This window comes from Pleurodeles waltl, chromosome 4_2 (assembly GCF_031143425.1).
Source record: "Pleurodeles waltl isolate 20211129_DDA chromosome 4_2, aPleWal1.hap1.20221129, whole genome shotgun sequence".
In the NCBI taxonomy this organism is placed as follows: domain Eukaryota; kingdom Metazoa; phylum Chordata; class Amphibia; order Caudata; family Salamandridae; genus Pleurodeles; species Pleurodeles waltl.
Genome location: NC_090443.1, coordinates 1,045,348,673 through 1,045,368,100, shown reverse-complemented (window position 1 = coordinate 1,045,368,100; position 19,428 = coordinate 1,045,348,673). Strand labels below are relative to the sequence as shown.

General features: G+C 48.7%; 1 protein-coding gene across 1 annotated transcript in view; it reads left to right on the top strand.

The window, feature by feature from the left end:
* The window catches only part of PRPF19 (pre-mRNA processing factor 19), a 44,037-nt gene extending 25,541 nt beyond the window's left edge, over positions 1–18,496 (top strand). The window contains exons 13-16 of the mRNA XM_069233031.1: positions 678–763; positions 15,608–15,778; positions 15,859–15,964; positions 16,422–18,496. Coding sequence (XP_069089132.1) covers positions 678–763; positions 15,608–15,778; positions 15,859–15,964; positions 16,422–16,519 — 461 coding nt within the window. The 3' untranslated portion in view covers positions 16,520–18,496. The remainder of the gene's footprint in view (positions 1–677; positions 764–15,607; positions 15,779–15,858; positions 15,965–16,421) is intronic.
* Positions 18,497–19,428: the final 932 nt, after the last annotated feature.

Sequence of the window (19,428 nt, the reverse complement as noted above, 5' to 3'; positions counted from 1 at the left end):
CTAAAAGTCTGCCTTAAAACTGGAACATTGAGCTTTCTGTAGTATGTTTTTCTGCATTTTCTTTGAGCTGCTCTTGAGTCATAAAGGCCCAGGAGAACCATCCCGAAAGCCATCTACTGATTTTAAAAGGTCTCAATTCGTGGTCACCAGAAATAAACAACTATACGCCCCTCCAATGTAGATCCTGGATTCATTCTCCAGTTAATAGAATTTTCAGTATAACAATTTTTAATGTTTGCTTTTGTATTTCTTTGAACAAAAATTGTTTGTGTTCTTTTCTTCACTGGTTTATTTGAACCCCCAGGGATGGTGCAGTTTCCCTTTAAAACCCTTTCATACTAAAACTAGCTTTATCACATGAAGATTCTCTATTTATTCACCTCACCTCTGTCCCATTTTCCCCCATCCTTGTCAGCCTTCACTTTGCTGCTCCCCTTCTGCCCCTTCACAGTGTTTAGTTCCCATGACATTCAGCCATCCTACTCCAACACCATTAATTCTGTCTCCCATCATTTTGGCTCCCTTACTTCCCCCTATGATAACTCCTTCCCCCCACCCCATTCTCTTTCATGTCCACTCCTTACTGCTTGGTGCTTCCCTTCGACCACCCTTCCAGCCCTCTTAGTATTTTGTCTACTTTCCCAGTATTGACCCTATCTTCTCTTGTCTCTCACCAGCCCTTACCTGTGCGCAGTTTCACCCTGATGGTCTCATTTTCGGAACGGGCACCATGGACTCGCAAATCAAGATTTGGGATTTGAAGGTAGGAGAAGAATGGCCTACCCGCAAGGAGAAGGCTGCGCCCTAAGGCGGCACCAAGGTGGACATATGCTAGTCACTGCATGTATAACTTTATCAGTGGGCCTGCAGGGTTGTGGGATGTAACTGTGCCCAGGATTTTCACTGTGCACTTTAGTCTGTGAAGTGGTAATTTCTAATGAGCTCTTTGTATTCATGCAACAGTGGCTTGTACCACTGGTCTGCCAGCAGGTTTATTATAGGGGCTGGCTGCCCATTCGCCCCTCAAAGCCATACCTGCGGAGCAGAGCTTCCTCAGCCCACACACAGCTCACATTGCTGCTTTCTCTGGATCTGCCAGACTTGGCCAACCATTCAGTCAGTGAACTCCTAGCAGGGAAGAGCACCTGTAAGCAGCATAGTTTCATGTGTGAGATTCTACAGCTTCAGGAGTGATGACATTAGTGCTTCAAGTATACTGATACTGGGGTTCAGAGGTAAGAGTCCTACTCTACACAAATTATGATTTTCTTCGTGGGCGATGTAGCAATGCCATCTACTTGCATGATCTATTTTCTTCTTGGGCGACAGAGCAATGCCCTCTACGTACATTAGGTGCCATGGCACGCTGGCCATGCTACTGTGCTGTTTTCTCCACATGCACATACACTGTGAGCACTTAGCATACACGTGCTATGCAGGTAAATTGGTGTGTTTGTGAATACTGGCCTGGAGGTAGTAACTTGCATACTGGGGTATTAGAGCTTTACAGATGCAGGCCTGGAGATGGGAAATTACATACCAGGCTTTTGCAGATAGTGGCCTAGAGAGAGAGACTTACATACTAGTGTGTTGCTGTAAGGAAATGCCTCCTTGGCATGGTTGCCCCCTGACTTTTTGCCTTTGCTGATGCTATGTTTACAATTGAAAGTGTGCTGAGGCCTGCTAACCAGGCCCCAGCACCAGTGTTCTTTCCCTAACCTGTACTTTTGTATCCACAATTGGCAGACCCTGGCATCCAGATAAGTCCCTTGTAACTGGTACTTCTAGTACCAAGGAAGGTCTCTAAGGGCTGCAGCATGTCTTATGCCACCCTGGAGACCTCTCACTCAGCACAGACACACTGCTTGCCAGCTTGTGTGTGCTAGTGAGGACAAAACGAGTAAGTCGACATGGCACTCCCCTCAGGGTGCCATGCCAGCCTCTCACTGCCTATGCAGTATAGGTAAGACACCCCTCTAGCAGGCCTTACAGCCCTAAGGCAGGGTGCACTATACCATAGGTGAGGGTACCAGTGCATGAGCATGGTACCCCTACAGTGTCTAAACAGAAACCTTAGACATTGTAAGTGCAGGGTAGCCATAAGAGTATATGGTCTGGGAGTCTGTCAAACACGAACTCCACAGCACCATAATGGCTACACTGAAAACTGGGAAGTTTGGTATCAAACTTCTCAGCACAATAAATGCACACTGATGCCAGTGTGCATTTTATTGTAAAATACACCACAGAGGGCACCTTAGAGGTGCCCCCTGAAACTTAACCGACTATCTGTGTAGTCTGACTAGTTTTAGCAGCCTGCCACGAACCGAGACATGTTGCTGGCCCCATGGGGAGAGTGCCTTTGTCACTCTGAGGCCAGTAACAAAGCCTGCACTGGGTGGAGATGCTAACACCTCCCCCAGGCAGGAATTGTCACACCTGGCGGTGAGCCTCAAAGGCTCACCTCCTTTGTGCCAACCCAGCAGGACACTCCAGCTAGTGGAGTTGCCCGCCCCCTCCGGCCAGGCCCCACTTTTGGCGGCAAGGCCGGAGAAAATAATGAGAAAAACAAGGAGGAGTCACTGGCCAGTCAGGACAGCCCCTAAGGTGTCCTGAGCTGAAGTGACTCTAACTTTTAGAAATCCTCCATCTTGCAGATGGAGGATTCCCCCAATAGGGTTAGGATTGTGACCCCCTCCCCTTGGGAGGAGGCACAAAGAGGGTGTACCCACCCTCAGGGCTAGTAGCCATTGGCTACTAACCCCCCAGACCTAAACACGCCCTTAAATTTAGTATTTAAGGGCTACCCTGAACCCTAGAAAATTAGATTCCTGCAACTACAAGAAGAAGGACTGCCTAGCTGAAAACCCCTGCAGCGGAAGACCAGAAGACGACAACTGCCTTGGCCCCAGAAACTCACCGGCCTGTCTCCTGCCTTCCAAAGATCCTGCTCCAGCGACGCCTTCCAAAGGGACCAGCGACCTCGACATCCTCTGAGGACTGCCCCTGCTTCGAAAAGACAAGAAACTCCCGAGGACAGCGGACCTGCTCCAAGAAAAGCTGCAACTTTGTTTCCAGCAGCTTTAAAGAACCCTGCAAGCTCCCCGCAAGAAGCGTGAGACTTGCAACACTGCACCCGGCGACCCCGACTCGGCTGGTGGAGATCCAACACCTCAGGAGGGACCCCAGGACTACTCTGATACTGTGAGTACCAAAACCTGTCCCCCCTGAGCCCCCACAGCGCCGCCTGCAGAGGGAATCCCGAGGCTTCCCCTGACCGCGACTCTTTGAACCTAAAGTCCCGACGCCTGGGAGAGACCCTGCACCCGCAGCCCCCAGGACCTGAAGGACCGGACTTTCACTGGAGAAGTGACCCCCAGGAGTCCCTCTCCCTTGCCCAAGTGGAGGTTTCCCCGAGGAATCGCCCCCTTGCCTGCCTGCAGCGCTGAAGAGATCCCGAGATCTCTCATTGACTAACATTGCGAACCCGACGCCTGTTTCTACACTGCACCCGGCCGCCCCCGCGCTGCTGAGGGTGAAATTTCTGTGTGGACTTGTGTCCCCCCCGGTGCCCTACAAAACCCCCCTGGTCTGCCCTCCGAAGACGCGGGTACTTACCTGCAAGCAGACCGGAACCGGGGCACCCCCTTCTCTCCATTCTAGCCTATGCGTTTTGGGCACCACTTTGAACTCTGCACCTGACCGGCCCTGAGCTGCTGGTGTGGTGACTTTGGGGTTGCTCTGAACCCCCAACGGTGGGCTACCTTGGACCAAGAACTGAACCCTGTAAGTGTCTTACTTACCTGGTAAAACTAACAAAAACTTACCTCCCCCAGGAACTGTGAAAATTGCACTAAGTGTCCACTTTTAAAATAGCTATTTGTGAATAACTTGAAAAGTATACATGCAATTGAAATGATTCAAAGTTCCTAATGTACTTACCTGCAATACCTTTCAAACAAGATATTACATGTTAAATTTGAACCTGTGGTTCTTAAAATAAACTAAGAAAAGATATTTTTCTATAACAAAACCTATTGGCTGGATTTGTCTCTGAGTGTGTGTACCTCATTTATTGTCTATGTGTATGTACAACAAATGCTTAACACTACTCCTTGGATAAGCCTACTGCTCGACCACACTACCACAAAATAGAGCATTAGTATTATCTCTTTTTACCACTATTTTACCTCTAAGGGGAACCCTTGGACTCTGTGCATGCTATTCCTTACTTTGAAATAGCACATACAGAGCCAACTTCCTACATTGGTGGCAGCGGTGGGATACAAGACTTTGCATTTGCTGGACTACTCAGCCAATACCTGATCACACGACAAATTCCAAACTTGTCATTAGAAATTGATTTTTGCAATTTGAAAAGTTTTCTAAATTCTTAAAAGACCTGCTAGGGCCTTGTGTTAGATCCTGTTTAGCATTTCTTTTAGAGTTTAAAAGTTTGTAAAAGTTTGAATTAGATTCTAGAACCAGTTGTAGATTCTTAAAAAGTATTCCAACTTTTAGAAGCAAAATGTCTAGCACAGATGTGACTGTGGTGGAACTCGACACCACACCTTACCTCCATCTTAAGATGAGGGAGCTAAGGTCACTCTGTAAAATAAAGAAAATAACAATGGGCCCCAAACCTACCAAAATACAGCTCCAGGAGCTTTTGGCAGAGTTTGAAAAGGCCAACCCCTCTGAGGGTGGCAACTCAGAGGAAGAGGATAGTGACTTGGAGGAAAATTCCCCCCTACCAGTCCTATCTAGGGAGGACAGGGTCCCTCAAACCCTGACTCCTAAAATAATAGTCAGAGATGCTGGTTCCCTCACAGGAGAGACCAACACCTCTGAAATCACTGAGGATAGCCCCAGTGAAGAGGACATCCAGTTAGCCAGGATGGCCAAAAGATTGGCTTTGGAAAGACAGATCCTAGCCATAGAGAGGGAAAGACAAGAGATGGGCCTAGGACCCATCAATGGTGGCAGCAACATAAATAGGGTCAGAGATTCTCCTGACATGTTGAAAATCCCTAAAGGGATTGTAACTAAATATGAAGATGGTGATGACATCACCAAATGGTTCACAGCTTTTGAGAGGGCTTGTGTAACCAGAAAAGTGAACAGATCTCACTGGGGTGCTCTCCTTTGGGAAATGTTCACAGGAAAGTGTAGGGATAGACTCCTCACACTCTCTGGACAAGATGCAGAATCTTATGACCTCATGAAGGGTACCCTGATTGAGGGCTTTGGATTCTCCACTGAGGAGTACAGGATTAGGTTCAGGGGGGCTCAAAAATCCTCGAGCCAGACCTGGGTTGACTTTGTTGACTACTCAGTGAAAACACTAGATGGTTGGATTCAAGGCAGTGGTGTAAGTAATTATGATGGGCTGTACAATTTATTTGTGAAAGAACACCTGTTAAGTAATTGTTTCAATGATAAACTGCATCAGCATCTGGTAGACCTAGGACCAATTTCTCCCCAAGAATTGGGAAAGAAGGCGGACCATTGGGTCAAGACAAGGGTGTCCAAGACTTCAACAGGGGGTGACCAAAACAAAGGGGTCACAAAGACTCCCCAGGGGAAGGGTGATGAGACAACCAAAACTAAAAATAGTAAAGAGTCTTCTACAGGCCCCCAAAAACCTGCACAGGAGGGTGGGCCCAGAGCCTCTTCACAAAACAATGGGTACAAGGGTAAAAACTTTGATCCCAAAAAGGCCTGGTGTCATAGCTGTAAACAGCATGGACACCAAACTGGAGACAAGGCCTGTCCCAAGAAAGGTTCCACTCCAAACTCCCATCCAGGTAACACTGGTATGGCTAGTCTCCAAGTGGGATCAACAGTGTGCCCAGAGCAAATCAGGGTCCACACTGAAGCTACTCTAGTTTCTGAGGGTGGGGTGGATTTAGCCACACTAGCTGTCTGGCCGCCTAACATGCAAAAATACAGACAGCAACTCTTAATTAATGGGACTAGAATAGAAGGCCTGAGGGATACAGGTGCCAGTGTCACCATGGTGACAGAGAAACTGGTTTCCCCTGGCCAATACCTCACTGGAAAAACTTACACAGTCACCAACGCTGACAATCAGAGAAAAGTACATCCCATGGCAATGGTTACTTTAGAATGGGGAGGGGTCAATGGCCTGAAACAGGTGGTGGTCTCCTCAAATATCCCAGTGGACTGTCTGCTTGGAAATGACCTGGAGTCCTCAGCATGGGCTGAGGTAGAACTAAAAACCCATGCAGCAATGCTGGGTATCCCTGAACTGGTGTGTGTGAAAACAAGAGCACAATGCAAGGCACAGGGTGAACAAGTAGAGCTGGAGTCTGGAAGAATGGCCCAGCCTACCAAGAGAACAGGAAAGTCAGTTGGGAAACCAACTGCAACACAGCAAAAGAAAAGGAACCTCTCTTCTCAGGAAGAAGTTCTGCCCTCTGAGGGAACTGAGCCTTTGGAGCTTGAACCTTATCAGGTTGAGCTCTTAGGCCCAGGGGGACCCTCAAGGGAGGAGCTGTGTAAGGGACAAGAAACCTGTCCCTCTCTTGAAGGCCTTAGGCAGCAAGCTGCTGAAGAGTCCAAAGGCAAGAAAAATGGAACACATAGGGTCTATTGGGAAGATGGGCTCCTGTACACTGAGGCCAGAGACCCCAAACCTGGTGCCACTAGGAGAGTGGTAGTGCCTCAGCTGTTCAGGAAGTTCATCCTAACATTGGCCCATGACATTCCCCTTGCTGGACATTTGGGACAAACCAAGACGTGGGAGAGGTTAGTCAACCACTTCTACTGGCCCAATATGTCCAACATGGTTAAGGAGTTTTGCCTCTCCTGCCCCACCTGTCAAGCCAGTGGTAAGACAGGTGGGCATCCAAAGGCCCCCCTCATTCCACTTCCAGTGGTGGGGGTTCCCTTTGAAAGAGTGGGTGTGGACATAGTTGGTCCACTGCAACCTCCCACAGCCTCAGGAAATATGTATATCCTGGTAGTAGTGGATCATGCTACCAGGTATCCTGAAGCTATTCCCCTTAGGTCGTCTACTGCCCCTGCAGTAGCCAAGGCCCTCATTGGTATCTTTACCAGAGTGGGTTTCCCTAAGGAGGTGGTGTCTGACAGAGGTACCAACTTCATGTCAGCATACCTAAAGCACATGTGGAATGAGTGTGGAGTGACTTATAAATTCACTACACCATACCATCCACAAACTAATGGCTTGGTTGAGAGATTCAACAAGACATTAAAAGGCATGATCATGGGGCTCCCAGAAAAGCTCAAAAGGAGATGGGATGTCCTCTTGCCATGTCTGCTTTTCGCTTACAGAGAGGTGCCACAGAAGGGAGTAGGATTCTCACCCTTTGAACTTCTGTTTGGTCATCCTGTAAGGGGACCACTTGCCCTTGTTAAAGAAGGCTGGGAGAGACCTCTCCATGAGCCTAAACAGGACATAGTGGACTATGTACTTGGCCTTCGCTCTAGAATGGCAGAGTACATGGAAAAGGCAACCAAAAACCTTGAGGCCAGCCAACAGCTCCAGAAGTTTTGGTATGACCAAAAGGTTGCACTGGTTGAGTTCCAACCAGGGCAGAAAGTCTGGGTTCTGGAGCCTGTGGCTCCCAGGGCACTCCAGGACAAATGGAGTGGCCCTTACCCAGTACTAGAAAGGAAGAGTCCGGTCACCTACCTGGTGGACCTGGGCACAAGCAGGAGCCCCAAGAGGGTGATCCATGTAAACCGCCTTAAGCTCTTCCACGACAGGGCTGATGTCAATCTGTTGATGGTAACAGATGAGGATCAGGAGGCAGAGAGTGAACCTCTCCCTGATCTTCTGTCATCAGACCCAAAAGATGGCACAGTAGATGGAGTGATCTACTCAGACACCCTCTCTGGCCAACAGCAAGCTGATTGTAGGAGAGTCCTACAACAGTTTCCTGAACTCTTCTCCTTAACCCCTGGTCAGACACACCTGTGTACCCATGATGTGGACACAGGAGACAGCATGCCTGTCAAGAACAAAATCTTTAGACAATCTGACCATGTTAAGGAAAGCATCAAGGTGGAAGTCCACAAGATGCTGGAATTGGGAGTAATTGAGCGCTCTGACAGCCCCTGGGCTAGCCCAGTGGTCTTAGTCCCCAAACCTCACACCAAAGATGGAAAGAAAGAGATGAGGTTTTGTGTGGACTACAGAGGGCTCAATTCTGTCACCAAGACAGATGCTCATCCAATTCCAAGAGCTGATGAGCTCATAGATAAATTAGGTGCTGCCAAATTCTTAAGTACCTTTGACTTGACAGCAGGGTACTGGCAAATAAAAATGGCACCTGGAGCAAAAGAGAAAACAGCATTCTCCACACCTGATGGGCATTATCAGTTTACTGTTATGCCCTTTGGTTTAAAGAATGCCCCTGCCACCTTCCAAAGGTTGGTGAATCAAGTCCTTGCTGGCTTGGAGTCCTTTAGCACAGCTTATCTTGATGATATTGCTGTCTTTAGCTCCACCTGGCAGGATCACCTGGTCCACCTGAAGAAGGTTTTGAAGGCTCTGCAATCTGCAGGCCTCTCTATCAAGGCATCCAAATGCCAGATAGGGCAGGGAACTGTGGTTTACTTGGGCCACCTTGTAGGTGGAGGCCAAGTTCAGCCACTCCAACCCAAGATCCAGACTATTCTGGACTGGGTAGCTCCAAAAACCCAGACTCAAGTCAGGGCATTCCTTGGCTTGACTGGGTACTATAGGAGGTTTGTGAAGGGATATGGATCCATTGTGACAGCCCTCACTGAACTCACCTCCAAGAAAATGCCCAAGAAAGTGAACTGGACTGTGGAATGCCAACAGGCCTTTGACACCCTGAAACAAGCAATGTGCTCAGCACCAGTTCTAAAAGCTCCAGATTATTCTAAGCAGTTCATTGTGCAGACTGATGCCTCTGAACATGGGATAGGGGCAGTTTTGTCCCAAACAAATGATGATGGCCTTGACCAGCCTGTTGCTTTCATTAGCAGGAGGTTACTCCCCAGGGAGCAGCGTTGGAGTGCCATTGAGAGGGAGGCCTTTGCTGTGGTTTGGTCCCTGAAGAAGCTGAGACCATACCTCTTTGGGACTCACTTCCTAGTTCAAACTGACCACAGACCTCTCAAATGGCTGATGCAAATGAAAGGTGAAAATCCTAAACTGTTGAGGTGGTCCATCTCCCTACAGGGAATGGACTTTATAGTGGAACACAGACCTGGGACTGCCCATGCCAATGCAGATGGCCTTTCCAGGTTCTTCCACGTAGAAAATGAAGACTCTCTTGGGAAAGGTTAGTCTCATCCTCTTTCGTTTGGGGGGGGGTTGTGTAAGGAAATGCCTCCTTGGCATGGTTGCCCCCTGACTTTTTGCCTTTGCTGATGCTATGTTTACAATTGAAAGTGTGCTGAGGCCTGCTAACCAGGCCCCAGCACCAGTGTTCTTTCCCTAACCTGTACTTTTGTATCCACAATTGGCAGACCCTGGCATCCAGATAAGTCCCTTGTAACTGGTACTTCTAGTACCAAGGGCCCTGATGCCAAGGAAGGTCTCTAAGGGCTGCAGCATGTCTTATGCCACCCTGGAGACCTCTCACTCAGCACAGACACACTGCTTGCCAGCTTGTGTGTGCTAGTGAGGACAAAACGAGTAAGTCGACATGGCACTCCCCTCAGGGTGCCATGCCAGCCTCTCACTGCCTATGCAGTATAGGTAAGACACCCCTCTAGCAGGCCTTACAGCCCTAAGGCAGGGTGCACTATACCATAGGTGAGGGTACCAGTGCATGAGCATGGTACCCCTACAGTGTCTAAACAGAAACCTTAGACATTGTAAGTGCAGGGTAGCCATAAGAGTATATGGTCTGGGAGTCTGTCAAACACGAACTCCACAGCACCATAATGGCTACACTGAAAACTGGGAAGTTTGGTATCAAACTTCTCAGCACAATAAATGCACACTGATGCCAGTGTGCATTTTATTGTAAAATACACCACAGAGGGCACCTTAGAGGTGCCCCCTGAAACTTAACCGACTATCTGTGTAGTCTGACTAGTTTTAGCAGCCTGCCACGAACCGAGACATGTTGCTGGCCCCATGGGGAGAGTGCCTTTGTCACTCTGAGGCCAGGGACAGTACTTTACATACTGGGGCGTTTGCAGATTCTGACCTGGAAATATCACTTAAAATACAGGCACTGGCCAGCTTATATTTCATTTACATAAGGAGGTCCAATGAATACTTAACAGACTGTGTTGCTGTAAATATTGGGGGCTGTAGTGGATACTGACCTGTGGATAATGTTGTAAGCACTATGGCATAAAGGAGACTGGCCTGGTAAGGATAAGATTTCTTTTTTTTTCTAAACATTTTTTAAGGAACTAGCTGCCTAAAACCACTCCTAAGGGTGTTAGGGTTGTTAGTCACATTGAGTTACACTAATTTGCCCAGAATACACTCCCTTCCACGCAAAGCAGCCCCTTATGAAGAGACTAGACTTCTCTTTGGTCGCAGAAAAATAGCTTGCATCAGTGCAATCCATATCACCCTTAATTGGTTTCCTATTAAGGCAAGTATGTTTAAACTGTCCTGCATTGTACACACAACTCTACAAGCAAAATCGACTTAATCCCTAATCCACAAAGTGTGCATCTTGGGTGGCTGCTACTCTCAGGGAAGCGCAGAATCTGTTCTACTCGAAACATACTCCTTCAAAAAAGTCGTGGCAGCAATTGTTCCTGAGAACTGTACTAAGGCTATAAAACTCCACCACACCAGCAGTTACGATAGGAATATAGTAAAATATTGTGATAAGGTCTCTCCATGTAAACAAACACTTTCAAACTTTGTGCCTTCAATGATGAATCCCAGTACTTGTTGATGAACCCTGACTTTACCAATATGGCAATCACTTCTGATGGACGCTCTTAGCCACGGATTGCTCAACTTTTGGATAACGTCCAGGCACATGCTGAATCCAGAAAGCTTTTTATAATTGTGCCCTTACACAATAGTTGGCACCCCCCCCCCCCCCCCAATATTTAGGTGCCACTCTGGTATGCTGTCCAGTTTTTTTTTTGGTTTGTTTTTTACCATTCAACAAGGATCTGGAACTCAACTTCTGAACTTTTTATTGTTTTTTCACCAACTTTGAAAACAGTTGTCAGTGACTGTGCGGGACATGTCTCCCCTGAAGACTACAGACTTGCTGTGCCAGACTTGAAGGAAGCAGATGTGTAGTGGACTGTATGAAACATGCCTTTGATGCCTTGGATCCAACCGTGATTTAGAGTCATTCGACAAATACTGTATGGTGCAAAGGGAGCAGGAAGCGAAGTTGTGCATCGCTGAACACAAGAAACCAGGCCACTTGCTGTCCAATTTCTGGGCTATTTTCACTACAAGTCTTGGTCCAGGTGCTCATCCTCCGAAATGTCCAAGACTAAGTCGAAGGACAAGTCTCAAAGCAAACACAGGAGTCCAGTTCTCCCCATTTCTCTTTTTCCGAGGCAAATTTGTGCAGTTAGAATTCTAAGAACTCAACTCCCTGCCAGTCATCCAGCTCTGACCTCAAACCTCAGCCAGAGCTGATGTGTCCAACTTTCCAGACCATCTTACTCTTCATGGCAAATAGAGGCCTAAAAGAAGGTAGTGCTGCAGCTTTGTAGGACAATCAATCAATCAGTAAATTTCTAAAGCGCGCTACGTACCCGTTAGGGTTTCAAGGCGCGGAGGGGGGTGGGGGATGTAGCTGCTATTCTTCGAAGAGCCAGGTCTTGAGGAGTCTCCTGAAGGTGAGGAGGTCCCGGGTCTAGCGCAGGGGGGTCGGGAGGGAATTCCATGTCTTGGCGGCGAGGTAGGAGAAGGATCTGCCGCCGGAGGTCTTGCGTTGGAATCGGGGAACGATAGCGAGGGAGAGGTTGGCAGAGCGGAGTTGGCGGGAGGGAAGTAGAAGTTGAGTCTGTTGTTCAGACCAGCGCGGTGGGCCACCAGGGGTCGCCCCAGGCCGAGGGGGTGCGTCCGAGGATGAGGACCTCCGTCTTGTTGGAGTTTAATTTCAGGCGGCTGTTTCTCATCCACTCGGCGATGGATTTCAATCCCTCATGGAGATTGGCTTTGGCGGTGAGTGGGTCATTGGTGAGGGAGAGGATGAGCTGGGTGTCGTCGGTGTAGGAGAGAATGCTGAGGTTGTGCTGCCGGGCCAGTTGTGTGAGGGGTGCCATGTAGACGTTGAACAGCGTCAGGCTTAGCGAGGAGCCTTGGGGGACGCCGCAGATGAGGTTAGTGGCTTCGGAGCGGAAGGGTGGGAGTCGGACTCTCTGGGTTCTGCCGGAGAGGAATGAGGAGATCCAGTTGAGGGCTTTGTCTTGTATTCCGGCTTCGTGGAGACGTGTTAGTAGGGTGCGGTGGCAGACCGTATCGAAGGCAGCGGAGAGGTCCAGGAGGATGAGGGCTGAAGTTTCGCCGTTGTCCATTTGCTGTCTGATGTCATCTGTGGCGGCGAGGAGTGCAGTCTCGGTGCTGTGATTGCGTCTGAAGCCGGATTGGGAGGGGTCCAGGATGGAGTTGTCCTCGAGGTAGTGGGTGAGCTGGGCGTTGACTATCTTCTCAATGAACTTCGCTGGGAAGGGGAGGAGGGAGATCGGGCGGAAGTTTTTGAGGTCGTTGAGGTCAGCCTGGGGTTTCTTGAGGAGGGCTTGGATATCGGCGTGCTTCCAGCTGTCCGGGAAAGTCGCGGTATCGAAGGATAGGTTGATGGTCTTTCGAAGTTGGGGGGCGATGGTGGAGTCGGCTTTGTTGTAGACGTGGTGTGGGCAGGGGTCTGAGGGGGATCCCGAGTGGATGGAGTTCATGATCTTTCGAGTTTCGGCGTCATCTACGTGGGTCCAGGTGGTAAGGCGGTCGGCGTAGGAGTTGTTGTCGGGGGTAGGGTCTGGCGTAGGTGTGGTGTTAAGGCTGTCGTGGATGGCGGCGATCTTCTGGTAGAAGAAGGTGGAGAGTGCGTCGCAGAGTTTCTGGGATGGTGGGACGTCGTTGACGTTGGCGCTGGGGTTGGAGAGCTCCTTCACGATGCTGAAGAGCTCCTTGCTGTCGTGTGCGTTGTTGTTTAGGCGTTCTGTGAAGTGGGAGCGTTGGGCGAGTCGGATTAGTTGGTGGTGCTTGCGGGTTGCTTCCTTGTGGTTTGCCAGGCTGTCGGGTGTGCGTTCGAGAAGCCATTTTTTCGTAAGTTTCTGGCAGGTGCATTTGGAGGTGATGAGTTCGTCTGTGAACCAGGCTGCTTTTTTCTTTTCTTGGTTGACGGTGGGCCTCTTGAGTGCTGCAAGGGTGTTGGCGCAGTTGAGGATCCACTGTTGGAGGTTGATGGCGGCGGTGTCCGGGTCGGTAGGTGGGTTCTGGGCGAGGGCGCTGGTTAGTTGGTCTTCGGTGACTTTGCCCCAGCGGCGGTGCGGAGGTAGTGGGGTGGTGCTCGGTGTGTTTCTTGGATGTGAAGTGGACGCAGTGGTGGTCGGTCCAGTGGAGTTCGGTGGTGTGGCTGAAGGAGATGTGGTTGCTTGCAGTGAAGACTGGGTCTAGCGTGTGGCCGGCGATGTGGGTGGGTGTGTTGACCAGTTGTCTGAGTCCGAGGTTGGAGAGGTTGGTGGCCAGTGATGTGGTGTTGGCTTCGTTGTTGTTCTCCAGGTGGAAGTTGAGGTCTCCAAGGAGGATGTAGTCTGTAGAGGCGAGGGCGTGGGTGCTTGCGAGGTCGGCAATGGTGTCACTAAAGGGGGCTCTTGGTCCTGGAGGTCGGTAGATGAGAGTTCCTCTGAGGGTTGTGTTGGGGTCCGTGTGGATCCGGAAGTGAAGGTGTTCAGCTGTCTTGAGGGTGTCGTCCGTGTGGGTGTGGATCTTGAGGGTGGATTTGTGGGCGATGGCTATTCCTCCTCCGATTCCGTTGGTGCGATCTCTTCTGGTGATCTTGTAGCCGTCAGGGATGGCGATGGCGATGTCGGGGGACGAGGAGTCGTTCCACCAGGTTTCGGTCAGGAAGGCTACGTCTGGGGCGGTGGTGTTGAGCAGGTCCCAGAGCTCGATGGCGTGCTTTCGTGCGGAGCGTGTGTTGAGGAGAATGCAGTGGAGGCTGTTGGTGTTGGTTGTTGAAGGCTTCCTTGTTCTGTTGCAGGTGAAGTTGCAGGTGCGGCAGGAGAAGGGTCCTTTGGTGTGCTTCGGAGTGGCCTGGAAGCAGGCTGTGGAGGAGCCAGGGTTGAGGGCGAGGAGTTCGCTTGCCGAGTAGCGAAGTCTGGTGGTCCAGGGGGGGTGGCACTAGGCGCAGACGGGCTTGCCTCTGCCGCGGCGCGCCCGCTGCGCTGATGCGCAGCTCCAGCCATTAAGAAGGGAGGAGGAGGGAGGAGCAGCTGGGAGGCGGGAGGGAGCGGCGAATGGGGGCGCGAGGGGGGCGGGGCCGCAGGGAGGCAGCGGCAGGGGAAGCGGCAAGGGGGAGCACCTAAGGGGCGAAAACCAGGCTGAAAAAGGCACAAAAGTGAGAAATAAAGCACAAGTCAAAACAGTCACAAATACGGTAAATGGCACAAAGTACAAGCGGAATACAGCAATCAGAAGAGGCACAAATGGGGGCAAGGAGGCAAGGTGCTGAAAAGTAAAAACACTTACAGATACGGCGAAAGCGGCACAGTGCACACGGGTCTAGCGAAGCTTTTCAGAGCCCACTAGACAACAGGGATGAGGCGCAGGAGGATGCCTGCGGGTGGAGGAGGGCCTTGAACACGCTAGCAGCAGCGTGGGTGGGGTCAGGGACACGAGACTGCAAGGTGGTGCTAAGGACGTGGGGGGCGAGCTCTAGACCAAAAACAGGTCAGAGGTCCTCTTGGAGTTCCTTCGAGCCCTGTGAATTCTTTTGTGGATAGGGCCTTCCCCGACACGAACTGATGCCATTAGCCTCCACCTTGACTCCAGGACATAACTTCATTCCTTTATCGAAAGACATAGCACGAGCCTCTGCTTAAGAGACTCAGGATCTGACCACAGCAGCTATCTGGAGCAGGCTTCAGCTACATATCAGCTAGTATCTTGTTCTGAGATCACCAAGGCACAGCGTTGTTGTGGGAAGATTCTCCTGCATTGCCCTTATCTCTGTGTTAGCATTTTCATTGCCTTGAGGCCCTATTTGTTTCAGACTCTGATGCGAGAAGGTCTACAGAAGACTCAACTTGATGAGGAGGATACTGGCAATTCGTCATCCCCTTCACTGCTGCAATACCGGTCTTGATAATTTATTTAAATATTAAGAATGCTAGTGGCCTTGATAATTCACTAGGGACTCAGTTGGGTCCACACTCTGGCCCCCACTGAGAGTGCCCGTTTCGCAGCTTTGGCTCCTATGGGTGCAAGATGTTGTAACCACAGTTGCTACCTATGGTAACTAATGCTTTTTTGTTAATTGCCATCAACTTGAGTGGGTCTGGTTTGCACTGTAGAAAAGCACAAATAAATGGGCTGCAAGAAGGGGCTGAATACAGATTTAAAAAATCCCTGAATATATTGTACTTAATTCTTTCTGGCTTTTTCCTAGCTTGTAATATGCATTACTCCTCCTTCCCATAGGAACGTACAAACGTGGCTAACTTCCCGGGTCACTCTGGCCCAATCACTAGCATCGCTTTCTCTGAGAACGGATACTATCTTGCCACTGCTGCAGATGATTCGTCAGTCAAACTGTGGGATTTGCGCAAACTGAAGAATTTCAAGACCCTTCAACTGGATGACAACTTTGAGGTGCGTTGATTTCTGATGTCCAAACACTGCTCCTGGTCATGTGGGTGGCTTTGTTGATAGTTTATTTATTTTTTCCCTAGGTGAAGTCCCTGATGTTTGACCAGAGCGGAACATACCTCGCATTGGGTGGCACCGATGTTCAGATTTATATCTGTAAGCAGTGGACGGAAGTGCTCCATTTCACAGGTATAGCTCAGACTGCTCATTTATTTGTGCATTCTGTTGTGCTTGCAGCTAAAATCCTGGCGCTCCCCCCATTTTCCCTATTCCATTCCCCATCCCTTCCATATTGCCTTCCTTCTCTCACACTTTATATAGAGTTTTAATTTGTGTGTTCTTCTTAAAACGTCTTTTTCTTGTATTTCCTAGGTTAGTTTTTATCCTACCTCTCCTTTACTGGCACTTTTGTAGTCTATCTTTTCTTTCCCTTGACTTCCAGCTATGTCTTCTCCACTCCCTTCTGTTTTTTACTCTTTTATACATCTCTTTTCTTAGGTTAATTTGCTATTTGCCTGTTCCTGCTTTGCTTTTTTGCCTACTTCTACCCCTCTTCTTGTTCATTTTTGTTACAATTTCCTGTTCAGTTTTGTGATTAGTTCCTAAAATAAGCCATATACCCATTCTTCCAATCCTTTCTTTACAGAGCACAGTGGCCTCACCACTGGGGTGGCCTTCGGACAGCACGCGAAGTTCATTGCGTCCACAGGAATGGACCGAAGCTTGCGCTTCTACAGCCTGTAGATTTCACCACCCTGCCCGGGGCAGCCCATTCCTCTTCCTCTGGCGTGACTATAGTGCCCCCTCCTACTGTTCCTCCAGCTGGGCAGGGTGTTCGCTGGGTTGATCTGGTGATTTGATTTTGCCGTGATTCATGGACGCTCCTTCCCCCGAGACACAGGATCGTGAACGACAGACTTTAATGTTTTTCCTTTCTGTCCCTCTAAAAAAAAAAAAACAACAACAAAACACGACGAGGGAAGTGTCATAGAGCCATCCATTGGAGCAGGTATCTGTACATGCTGCAGAAATCTACCATGATCTCTCTAATGTTGCTGCAGAAATTCTTGATCTGTTCCTTTTCTCACTGCTGTGATTTTTATCACCTGAGAAAGGGTACTAGGGAAGATGTCACACTCTTTCCTTTAAAGTGCCTCTTCCCCACTGGTCCCCTCCTTGAACCCATTAATCAATTACAGGCTTGCATATGGCAGTTGCAAACATTCTCCACTCCCAACAGTGATGAAACCTCCCAGAGACGAAAAGGCACAACCCAGATGCAGCTGGCGTAGAAGTCCTGACATAAGCTGATCCTGGGCAGCATTCAGATATTCTCTAGACCTGTTTCACAAGACTTACCCTCACCTATTCACATTTCCAGTGTCTGCTGTAGCCCACCCCGGAGAAGATCTGTTGTCCCAGGCATATATATTCCCCACTTAGTAGAAACGATAGCCCAGATTGATAGACTACCATCATGAAAATACAACTTTGTGGCCCCTGGTGTATAAACCCACCAAGATCCCAGTCTTGGTGGTTCCTGGTATACAAACCCCGTCCATTTGATTCTCTGCTTCCTGAACGTAATCATAAATGTTGGCTATGTTGTTCACTGTAGGGTCCCACTATAGAACTCCATCCATGAGTTGTAGCCTCTACGCCATGACTACTATCTAAATGACACTTTGGATCTAGTCTACCTGGCACCTGCCACCAAAATCCTCAATCTGAAATTGTGACTACTGGTCAGCCTGCCGTGACTCGCTGCTGAATCCATATATGTGCACGTCACCCTCTAGTGTGAACTGTGCTGTGCGACCAACTGAAATAATTTATTTTTGTTGTAGTTCCTAGTACATTGCTTCTTCTGATTTTAAGAAGAATCCAGGTTCTGTTATGGCTTCAGCTATGCAAATCCTGCCTAAGCCCTCACACCAGGTGCACATGGGCACCCTTCAAGCCTACTGACGTGTCAAAAAAGCTTGTGCTTCAAGATCACCTGATCCTGCTACTTTCCCTACGACGTAAACTACCCATAAATGCATTCTGTGCTTAGAGGAACTGCTGCTGCTTCTGCTATCTAAATCTCACTTGCACTCGAGAACTTTCAATCTTGTCTGCAAACTTGTTGAACGCACACCTCTCTTCTATTGACAGTATATTCCTTTCTCTCTTGTTTGGAACCATACGCCCCTTGCACTCATCAAAGTTTCCAGTTCCTGCTAAAGCTACTGTGTGTGTTTGTGTGTGTATTTATACATAGGAAACCCAACCTCTCCTGTGACTTCTTTCCAAGGTTCATCTGAAAAGGGTTTTCTCTCAAGTCTTCTACTCTACATAACCAACTTCTTTCATCAAGTGATTTAGGTCTTTGCTGCTGGAATCCAGTATGTACAGACCACCCTGCTATCCCGAAGTGGCTGCATTATCTTGTTCCCCGACAATACAAAACCCCCAGTGTTCAAGCGAGATAAGTTGTTGCTCTGTCTGCATTCTTGGAGCTTATGCTGCTGCTTTTAAGAAATGTCAGTCTCTTTCCTGACCCTGGCTATACAAACCTCACTTTGAGCACAGTCTTGTACATGGATACTCAAGAGGGCTAGCTTTTTTATTTTTTTTGATGGGTTTTATTCTGAAATTGAAGTTTGGGGGAGGGAGAGTTGTATTTTGTAAGGAAGTATGTACCTAGTTGAATAATAAAAAAAAACTAAAACATTTGAAGGTTGTTGGTTCTGTGGTTCAAGTATTGTCTTCTTTTATTTCATTCCCCTTATTTAAAAGTTTTTGACTGAGCACACAATGCCCAGATGGTGACTAGAGAGCCTTTTAGAAAGCAGTGCAGGTTGTGTTTAAAATGGGTGTAGGAAGTTGGCTCTGTATATACTATGTTAAAGTAAGAAATAGTGTGCACAGAGTCCAAGGGTTCCCCTTAGAGGTAAGAGAATGGCAAAATTAGATCATTTTAATGCTCTATTTTGTGGTAGTGTGGTCAAGCAGTAGGCTTATCAGAGGGTAGTGTTAAGCATTTGTTGTACAAACACAGGCAATAAATGAGGAACACACACCTAAAGACTTACTCCAGGCCAATAGGTTTTTATATAGAAAAATATCTTTTCTTAGTTTATTTTAAGAACCACAGGTTCAAGATTTGAAGTAGATACATAAAATGCAAGGTACTCCACACAGGTAAGTTAGGAACTTTGAATAAAAGCAATATCATATAAAGTCTTTGTTAAAATGGCAATAAGCTATTTTAAAAGTGGACACAGTGCAAAAATCAACAGTTCCTGGGGTGAGGTAAGTAAAGGTTAGATTGTGAGGTAAGTATAACACTTACAAGTCTCAGTTCCTGGGCATAGGCAGCCCACCGTTGGGGGTTCAAGGCAGCCCCAAAGTTACCACCACAGCAGCTCAGGGCCGGTTAGGTGCAGAGGTCAAAGAGGTGCCCAAAACACAAAAGTGCCTATGGAGAACAGGGGTGCTCCGGTTCCAGTCTGCCAGCAGGTAAGTACCCGCGTCCTCGGGGGGGCAGACCGGGGGGTTTTGTAGAGCACTGGGGGGGACACAAGTAGGCACACAAAACACACCCTCAGCGGCACAGGGGCGGCCGGGTGCAGTGTGCAAAGCAGGCGTCGGGTTTTAGAAAGGAAACA